Raw genomic sequence first — 10,861 nt, forward strand, 5'->3', positions numbered from 1 at the left:
TATCTAAATTGTAATTTTTAGAGGGAACAAACCTTCCATCATCTTGTCTCATATACACAGGATATCCACTTTCATTTACAGACGTAGACAAAGAGAATGTTCATGGAAACCTGAATCTACACTTTCCATCAACCATACATGGAGAACTTGGGTTCAAAGGACCACATGGACCATGAACATTACAACGGCTAACCACATCGAATAATTCTGGAAACACATTCTTATCAGGGAGCTCTGCACAAACCAACTTGTCATAGTGGAATGTATCTGTGGGCTTATATTCGGATGCAAGTATCAACATTATATGAGCATGAGGAAGACCTCGTTTTTGAAACTCTATCACTGAAACATGTCTAATCACCTCACCAAATACGACTTGCTTGATAAGTAAATGCATCAAATCTTGGAACTTCTGATAAAACACACGTGCTGTCACATCAGGACGATCAACAGCACTTTGTCCAGGTAGTAAGGCATTATCTATTCCTTCCATCGTGGATTACATATAAATGTGATGAAGAGATCGGGTTTACCCCTACTACGAACAATTGCCATTGCATCTTGGAATAGTTGGCACATATATCTTGGACCTCCAACAAAAGATGAAGGGAGAACAATTCTACGCCCAGCATTCTGACCTTTGGTCCTCTCTAAGCCATCTCTTGCCTCAACCATGTCAACCAATCCTTGGTACACCTCACCACAAAGTGTTCTTTGGTTATTTCGCATCCACAATAGTCGTGACTCCTCTATAGTACTGTAAGCATCCACGATATATTGTTGTAGTAGCCTACCCCCTCGAAGAAGACACTCCACTGTATCATCTCTTATTTGTAGGCGGAAGCCATCATATTGCTTCTGACTCAACTTTTTTCCATCACTAGTTTGTAGATAAAGATGCCACCCATCCTCTCCAACTGGAAATAATAAAAAATACAATAAGGCCATGTAAGCTCGATGCATGCTGGAGATTCTTTTCAAGCCCCCGTGTTGAAAATTTAGTACAATGTCGTGATGGCCAATATTTCTATCATCCCCTTGCCCATTCATGATTGCAGCAACTTCTGAACCCCTTGGAGCGAGATATTTCCAACCATCACAACGATGCTCCGCAATAACCATCTTAATATTGGATACAATAGCATCTCAAGACAAAGAAGCAGCAGATCATAGAGCATTCGCATAGGGATTTACTCTATGCATCATCAATTGCAAGCATTCTAGAATACTACGATCTAAATTTGAAACATGATGCAATCTGTTGCTCAACTCATGTTCGGTATCAAAAAAATATAATTGTGCAAAGCGTGGAACTTTATTTTGTCCTTCTATTGGCGCTAAAGAACAAATGTTATGATACACAGATCCATGTACCTTAAAAGTGTATACACCTCTTCCACCATAATTAATAGTCTCATCAACATGGGCACCAAGAGACACAAATGCCAATGCATTATTATAACCCCGAATGTTTTGCAAGAACTGTCTACTTCTTGTTGTGTTTGAACTCATCAAATCTTTCAATTCATTTGGTGGTTCATTCAAAAGAAGTAATCTAACTCTTCCATTAGAGCAACAATATTTACCCACAAATGTTTGGATGGTCTTTCCTTCCGCCTTCCAGGCCTTTGCTCCGCATTTGGAGCAAACAAAATCTAAGCTTCCTAAGTTGTGCAACACACACTTTTTGGATAGAATAGGTGCCATCAACTTGTGATGTAAAAGGAAAGAAGTTGGGTATTCAAAGCGGATGGACAACAACGGTTTGCTACTTTAGTATAGTTTCCCTCTTCAAGGATAACTATAGGCTCTGCAGTCTCTTGATTACATTGCAATGCTATGTTCTCAGTCGTACCAACATCCATGGCTTCAAAGTTTTCTTCATGTACATCAGGCAAGCATAGTCTCTCATTGCACTCCAGTATAGTTCCAATGGTATTTTTTAGTGAATGCCTTGTTCTCTCTCGTGCTATTTGGCGTCTCGCCTTTCGCGATTCATCACATAGTCGGCTTCGTCGTGCATGACCAGATGATAATATACGTGGTCCTGATACCATCTATCAAATCACGTGCAAGTAGATATTCTCATATAAGCTACTTTCTATAGTTTTAATTAAAATTAATTTTGACTCCATTTTGCATAATAAACAATCAATATAAACAAAATCAATTTCTCTCCTCTAAACTACAATTTAAAAAAGTAGTTCAATGAAAATACAACATAGCATTACATATTTCTTCCATTATGAAGATTAGGTCGTTGAGCAACTTGGCGTTGCTTTTGTCGAACCAATCTAGCCAAAGCACTTAATTTATTTGTAGTAGCTCGCATATCAGAAAGTCTTGAACCTTGAACCTTTGTCAATGCATCCAGCTTGTTGACAGTACTCAATCCTGTCACAATATGTCGCAGAGTATTGTCTTGATTTCTTCCTTTTGATTCGCGTTGACTCCTTGAAACCTCTTTTCGAAGATTCTCAATAGATGCCAATATCATCTTTTGAGAATCTTCAACTTGAGAGAGTTTCTCTCTCAAATATGTCTCACTCTCTAATCTCTGCAAGTTTGTTGCTTTTGCCTCTTCTCGCAATTTCCACAATATCCCACTTTCAATCTCTAATGCAGAGCTTAATGTTTCAACCACATCAAAGACATTGGTTTGCATCGTCGCGATCCTTTTGCAGGAGTCTTTGATCTCTAGCACAGTTTCAATAATAGGCTTTTTAGAATTCCTCCCAACATTTCGAGCTGCTCTCTTTGCCACACGCACATTGCGAATAGGAAGAGATGACAATATCCCCTCTTCATTAGCTGATGCACTTGCAGCTATGTGAGAAGCTATCAAGCCATTGGTTGCAATAGCGAGAGGAATGGCATGACTAATCTCCATTCTACTGTACACAAAAAACTACAGTTGTGCAAATAGAAAGGTTTGAATTCTTGTAAATAAAAAATAATTCTCTCAAAAATTCATTATTTAAGTGGCCGCAAATTAAGAAACAAAGAAAATACATAATCTCTTTCTAGTTTTGGGAAATAACAAAGGATCGCATGAGAAGTGGCAAACAAACGCATGAATAAAAGTTTTTCTTGATACATGTTCAACCCCATCTACATTTGAAAATGGGAAAAGAGAGTTTAGCGCTAGGACGCTTGAAAGCAGGCTCCTTGTGATTCTCAATCCTATCAGGTCCAACAATGCTCTTTAAAGCATTAATTTTGCTATAAGCTTCACAGATAGAACAACAACCTAACTCAGAATCAAGGTAGAGTGCATCCGAGTACCCCAGTTTTACTCGTATTTGCAATAGGCGTAGGTTGCAGAACCATTGACTGGGATTAGTTTGGATTCTGACAAACACCTGGTGAAAGGGCACCCCGTCTCGAGTCATGGAAGTGCGATCATAGGTTCTCCAAGCTTCTTCTACAGTAACACCCGGAAAGAAACCTCAAACAATGCTTTGAAAGAAGTCAGCTTTCTTTTCCGGAGAGTAATGAATCATTATGTGATCCAATACTATCTCTATTGCTTCCAATCCATGACCAAAACATTCAGCAGATACCCTAGGTGCCATAAGGTTCCTAATGGGAAAAATGGGATAAAAAAAGAGAAAATGTAAGTGTAGTTACTCTAGGACTTCATCCACAAAACTTGACATTACAACGTCTCTTCAAATAAGTGCTCAAAGCATTAAAGATCTCTCTCTCTCTCTCTCTCTCTCTCTCTCTCTCTCTCTCTCTCTCTCTCCATTTTCCATCTATTTCACTAAGCATGTTGAAGAGTGGCCTTTGAAAATTGTAGGCTTCGAAAGCAACATAGGATCTCTCAATCACACTTGTTCTCGTCTCTATCTAACCCTGTGTGAAATCTATCTCCAAGTTTTATGAGTTCTCTATCCATTTGGTCACCTCTTAGTGATCAAACTGTGGTTTTTCTTTTTGAACTATAATGCATGTGTCTATGGTAATTGCATCTGTAGAGATGTTGGGAGCTTGTTGGCAATGGTGCTAACATCATCTCCTCGTGAGCTTGAGACTTTCTTCATGAGGTAAAAGTTACCAAACCCAATACAACATTTAGATTTGTTGGATTACTCCACGGGTTTTAAGTTCAACCTAACGTGGCAGAATGAATTGCATTGCCCTACCATTAGATAGTTCTTTCAATTCAATACCACCATAGACAGGATGCTCAAAATCTCTTCCCATCTTCAAATACCCTCTTGAAGAAAATATTGAGTTCAAGGCCCGTTCAGTAGATACAGAAGGCATCTTGGTTTAATACCATGCTCTCTTGGGATTGTCTTTAGAGTATTATGCCTTGAGTACTACTCAAAGATATCATAGTTCTGCTAGGATTGCTCAACAGATTTACATCAGGCTCAAGGTATTCTAAAACCATTTCTATTTCTATGACATTTAATATATGCATATGTAACTTTATATATATATGTTTTAGAGTTTAACTACGCAAGGACTCGAACACCCTAAGTGAACTTGTAAGGTTTGCTCTCATAGGCATCGTTAGTTATATAACAGTTTATTTTAATTCATCTCTCTCTCTCTCTCTCTCTCTCTCTCTCTCTCTCTCAAGATGTGTGGGGTTTTGTTTCTTTGTGGAGTCTTTTGGATGTAGCCTCGTAGCCTCATTGTGGGTGTTCATCTCCCTCTCTGTACCTATCTTTATGGTCACATGGTCATCTTTATGTCTGTGTGTGTATCTTTATGTTTTAGAGTTTAGCTGTGCAAGGACTCGAACACCCTAAGTGAACTTGTAAGGTTTGCTCTCATAGGCATCGTTAGTTAGATAACGTTTTATTTTAATTCATCTCTCTCTCTCTCTCTCTCTCTCTCTCTCTCTCTCTCTCTCTCTCAAGCTGCATGGGGTTTTGTTTCTTTGTGGAGTCTTTTGGATGTAGCCTCATAGCCTCATTGTGGGTGTTCATCTTCCTCTCTGTACCTATCTTTATGGTCACATGGTCCTTTATGTCTGGGTGTGTATCTTTATGAAATCTTTTTAAATTAGGTTAATTACCATAGCAGTTCCTGTCATTGTTGTGTGTGTGTGTGTGTGTGTGTGTATGTGTGTGTGTGAACAAATCATCATAACATTTCATTTCATTGTCATCTCCATCCTAGACCTACGTTTAGGGTCACATGGATCTACTCTTTTGAGCACAGCACCATAACATTTCATTCATTGTCACCTTCAAATGTGTGTGTGTATCTTTATGAAATCTTTTTATATTATTACCAGTTATGTTATATTTTCTCTCTCTCTCTCTCTCTCTCTCTCTGTGTGTGTGTGTGTGTGTGTGTGTGTGTGTGTGTGTGTGTGTGTGTGTGTGTGTGTGTGTGTGTGTGTGTGTGTTTTGTAAGTGTATCTTTAAAACTGAATATTCTTCTCTCTCTATGTGTGTGTATCTTTATGAATAGTAGTTCATGTCATTTCCATTTCTCTCTCTCTTCCTCTCTTACAGGTTATTTTTGGCAATAGGAAGACATTACGATAACATTTCATCACCCTTTATCTCTCAGGTCTACTCTCTCTCTCTCTCTCTCTCTCTCTCTCTCTCTCTCTCTCTCTCTGCCCTTTTTTTTCTTTTTTTTGTCTTTTATTTCTTTCTATTCTATGTGTGTGTATCTTTAAATTTAATTTAATAGAATTAATAAATTGAAAAATCTTCTTTCCATGTGTGTGTGTGTGTGAACATTTCATCACCCTCTCTCTTTCAAGTCTACTCTCTCTCTCTCTCTCTCTCTCTCTCTCTCTCTCTCTCTCTCTCTCTCTACCCCCTTGTTTTTTCATTGTTCTTTGTCTTTTTTTCTTTCTATGTGTGTGTGTATCTTTAAATCTTTGAATCTTTAAATGATTGAATGAAAACAATAATCAAATAAACAAATTAAAATAATTGAAATGAATCTAAATCTAAATCTAAAATAAAAAATAAAAAATCAAACATAATTTTTAAAAAAATTACCTCGTTGAGTTGCTTCACACACACCGTCAAATATTGCGGCCCCACTTGAATTGGCTTGCGCACTTGCGGCCTATGATAAAAAGAGAATGTTAAATGTAGATCGTCGATAGAGCATGCCATTGAACAAACAAACATTTCTTAGCTCACCTTGCTTCACAAACACCTCAATAACGGTCGACGCACTCACTTCGATTTGCGTGCGATTGGAGCCACATGCCTCTAGATCGTCGACGAGCTAGATTGTATGTCACTGCACTTGGAATGGAGTATGAGCGCATCCATGCGTGCGTCGACGATTGCATGCTATACTGCAATGAGCATGCACATGCTACCTCATGCCCCGTGTGCGGGGAGGCACGATACAAGACAAGTGTAAGCGGGGCACACCTACCCCGCAAGGTATTAAGACATTTATCATTAATTCATCGCATCCAACACATATTTAAAAGCAGGTCTACGGTGGAGCTTCGTGCGTGGCACGGAAACCATCGCTCAAATGATGGAATGATGTGTGTCCCTGGCGATTCACCTGCATGGACGCACATCAAAACTCAATGGCCAGAGTTTGGGTTGGAGCCTCGACACTTGAGGCTTGGGTTAGCAAGTGATGGTGTCAACCCCTTCGGCACTAAGTCTACTTCATGGAGCTGTTGGCCTGTGGCGATCGTCAACTACAATATTCCACCATGGGAGACAACCAAGAAGGGCAATATACTTCTTTCCTTGCTTGTGCCAGGGAAGTACAAAGTGTCAAATATTGACATTTACCTCGAGCCCCTCATCGAGGAGTTGGAGGAGTTATGGAGAGGCATCCCTATTGTTGATGTCTCACTTGCAAGGGGGGGGGGGGGGGGGGGGGGGAGAGGCTCAAGTGAGGGAAATCCTTATGTGGACAATGCACGAGTATCCTAGGCTTGGAGAGATTTCTGGTAACCCCCTGTCCTCTATCTCTCTTTCCCTCATTCCCTCTCTCCCTTTAGCTCCCTTTAGTTCACTCATCTCTAACCATATGATATGTATGCAAAGTTGTCCACATCGAGCCACAATGCATGTCCTACTTGTGGGCCATCATTGGAGACGGAGAGGCCAAATTCCTTGCGCAAGGTAATCTATCCAAACAACCATCATTTCTTACCCCAAGGGCATATCAAGCACAAGGCTCCAACAAATGGGAAGACTCCTCTAAAGCTCACAATGGCAGATTGGGCAACCATTTGGGAGGAACACCACAACAATAATTCGGCTCCGTGTCCTCCACCAAAAGGTATGTCAAGGTATTCCATATTTTCAAGGCTTCCATATTGTAAGGACTTAAAAATATAACACTTCTTGGATCCCATGCACATATTCAAGAATGTAGCCCAAACACTATGGGACCACATTATTGGCAAGAAGGACTCTTTGGGTGCGAGGGAGGATTTGAGGCTTTTAAAACGTCTCCCCGCCTCTGCCACTCCACGGCGTGCCTCAGATGGAAAGATTGTGCTTCCTAAAGCACCTTGGATGCTAGCAAAAGAAGAATTAGACAAGGTGAAGGGTACCATTGCCTCTATTCGCACACCAATAGGATACATGAGGTCGCTAAAGGGAGCTTTCACAAAAGCGAAGAAGGTTGAAAACGTTCAATTGTATGGGTTGAAGTCCCACGATTGGCACAAGATGCTTTAGGTAATCTTCATACTCCCTATTCTATCTATAGTTTGTGTGTATGACTATCACTCACTTTCCCTTTTCCTGATTTACATTGTAATTCATTCTGTTGGTGAGTATGTGTATATGTCGGGACAAGAAAGTCAGGGATGCTATTTTCAAATTAGGAGAGCTAGTAAGGTACACCACAAGACTCCACTGGACTACACCTTTTTTATGTACACAATAATTTCAACTAGCACTTAGTGTATCCTTGTGTGTTTTCTTGCAGATTTGTGAGCTCCAAGGAAATCGAAATAGATGCTATCCCTGCTGCTGAAACACTTGCAACAGAAACTGTGTGTGCCATTGAAGATGCATTTCCTCGATCGGTCCTTCTTAGTCAAATTTTGAAAAGCGCACAACAATGCGGTGAAGAAGTGACTGAGGAAGAGTGGGAGTACTCTCGGGGTTGCACGACCAAGGTAAGTTTGCAATGTACGACTAGCAAGTGACTTTATTTATAAACGTTTGAACGGCCACTCTTAATCTTTGTTCGTTGTAGTATAAGTCATACACAGCAGCATGGTGTAAAGGTCGACATTTTAGGGTGGAACGAATCGACAAAAAGCGTTTTACTCAAGATTGTGGAATCATGGCAAAATTTGAACAGTCTAGTCGACGACGTTCCTCTGATGCAGATCCTGTGGTGGCGGAACTCACTTACTTCGGCACGCTGCAAGAGATTTTGAGGATCGATTAAAGAGGATTTTTTGTCGACTTGTTCGACGTGCAATGGTTCAAGATAATCATGGAGGATCGCAACGCTACTGTGCGTAGAGGAGAGTCTGGTTTTCTTGAGGTGGATTCTACTAAGAAATGGACTGACCTAAGAGACACTTTCGTACTACCCGAGCATTGTGAACAAGTAAGTATGTAAATAGTTAACATCCCCCTTTTACAAGTTATGTGCTTGAAAGCTCTCATGTAAGTTATGTGGCTCTGGCAGGTAATATTTCATTCTACAAAGTCTACATCAAACTGGTGGTACGTCATAGAGGTAGCCCCTCGTAGTGCACGGACGTATGAAGGCTACCATGTGCCAATCACAACGGCATCAATGGAGGAGATCAGAGAAGATGCTCAATCAGAAGCCGTTGCGGTGGTGCCAGACGAGCATCAAGATGCTACTACTCTATATGGGGTGCATGCAGAGGAGCTACAAAATGAAACAGAGGATATGTGTTTAAACGGAGAGCTCTATATAGATATAGGAAGTTGTGCTGAGTTATGCAAGGATGAGAGAGAGATCTCTTAAAGCCACAAATATTGTATTTGAACAATTTTGCTCCGTGTTGTAAAAGCTCTGGCTCTCTAAGTACCTTCCATGGTGTATAACGCTCTTTTCTACTCGCGCTCACATCTTTTGATTGAAAATTCTGAGTTTTCGACTTGCCTCTTCTATCACTCAATTCATTGCGTCATTGTATTTATATGCGTCATTACGTCATTGTATTTAATGGTCTTTGCGTCATTGTCTACTCTATTCATTCAATATTAAGTTTAAATATTCGTGTGTTTAATGCAGGTATGGATGATGAGGAGTTTCTTTCTTCTTTGTCACCGCAGCAGAGACAGTGGTACGTGGAGCGTCATCGCTCTGGCGCATCATCGCGCGTTCCTACTCCATCCGCATCTCCCTCTCTTTCGGAGCATTCGGCGCGCTCCGAAGCTTCGGCGTCGACGAGACGAGCTTCACACTCGTCTAGACACCGGCGCTCTAGTGGTGGCGGTGGCGGTTGTTGTGGGGATTCCGCCACCGATGCCTCCACACCGCCTCGTGTTCGACGAGGCTGTTCCTAGAAGCTACACACCTCTACCTACTCCGCCAGGAGCCACCCCACTCGACACTCCTCGCTTCGGGGCCCAGACGTCGGTGGAGACACCTGACGTCCGTACCCCCATCGACACGCCGCTAGAGACCCCTGCCGGGACACCCAGGTTCACGCGTCACCGGCTAGAGGGCTTGTCTTACTCCGTCGACTTCAGCGGCGGCATCATCATGGATGATGACGGCAAGAAGGTGATCTCGCGCATGCGTGGTCTTTGCTCTTAGCTGTTTAGACACTACATACTAAACAAATGGAGTGAAGTACCAAGTGATTTAAAAAACAGAGTCATCAGGATACTTCATGATGAGCTTCCCGTTCCAACACGGGATCAGCGCTTCAATGAAGACCTGATGAAGATTCGAATGCGCGAATACTGCAAACACAAGCGTTCCGAAGTGCAAAAAGCAATCAAGAATGGGTGGAACAGGCCAGATTGGCTGGCCAAAGAAGATTGGAAGAATGCGAAGAAAGCAGCGCGCGAGAATCCCGACAAGTGGAAGCAACAAAAGGATGCAGCCAGAGCGCGAATAGAGGCAGGGAGCTCGCACCACTTGGGGAGCGGTGGATGGGCCTCATTTGAGGCCGATTTTGTAAGTGTTTTCGCATTGCTCTTTATGTTCGATAGTTTAGGGTTTATGAGTTTTTTAATTCTAACATAATGAAATCTTTGTATGTTTTGACAGTGGTCGATGACAGGACGTGATCCCACACCGTACGAGCGCGAGTATGCAGGCAGGAAGGGCTTAAACGCCCTGATGGACATTCTCAGTTCTCGCGGCGGCATGGTTAGTATTAGGGTTTACTCTTTTCTATTTTTTGTATTGTTTTATAAATGTCGTTATATGTTTATACTTACTGAAAGCTGTCTTATTGTCTTTTTTTGCAGAATCCGACAGATACGCCGCTTGGACGCGATGAGACGTCTGACTAGACGACGTCAGTTTAGCCGTAGCTAGATAGCATTAGTTTAGGGTTTCTCATAGCTTATGTATCATGAGACGGATTTTATACGTCTTTTTGAACCATGTATATTATTACATTTGTCACCGGAGTTCCTTTTGCCAATCAATTCTTTATGCTTATGATGTTGTACAATTGTCATTATTACATTTGCCAATCAATTCATTTTGCCTATGATGTGTACAATTGTCAATTTTGCAAACAATGCGTCTTGTGGGTAACTATTTTGGGTCTATTATCTACCCTTGCACTTTTTTTAAAAAGTGAATCAAGTACAATATGGTTGATGGGTGGCAGGGCATTCAATGCCCTGTCACCAAAAAAAAGTTCTCTCGGGCGTCGCTATAACCGTCGTTATTTATGGCTCTATAGCGTCGCTATAGTCTTCTGTGTAAACGT

General features: G+C 41.3%; 1 protein-coding gene across 1 annotated transcript; it reads right to left on the reverse strand.

The window, feature by feature from the left end:
* Nucleotides 1-100: 100 nt before the first annotated feature.
* LOC147434576 (uncharacterized) lies at nucleotides 101-1,122 on the reverse strand. The gene is made up of 2 exons (XM_086489649.1): nucleotides 534-1,122; nucleotides 101-486 (listed from the first exon to the last, which is right to left on the reverse strand). Exons 1-2 carry the CDS (start codon nucleotides 1,120-1,122, stop codon nucleotides 101-103), a joined length of 975 nt encoding a protein of 324 aa, XP_086345775.1.
* Nucleotides 1,123-10,861: the final 9,739 nt, after the last annotated feature.

Source organism: Adiantum capillus-veneris, chromosome 19 (genome assembly GCF_014529385.1).
Source record: "Adiantum capillus-veneris isolate H3 chromosome 19, ASM1452938v2, whole genome shotgun sequence".
NCBI classification, from domain to species: Eukaryota; Viridiplantae; Streptophyta; class Polypodiopsida; order Polypodiales; family Pteridaceae; genus Adiantum; species Adiantum capillus-veneris.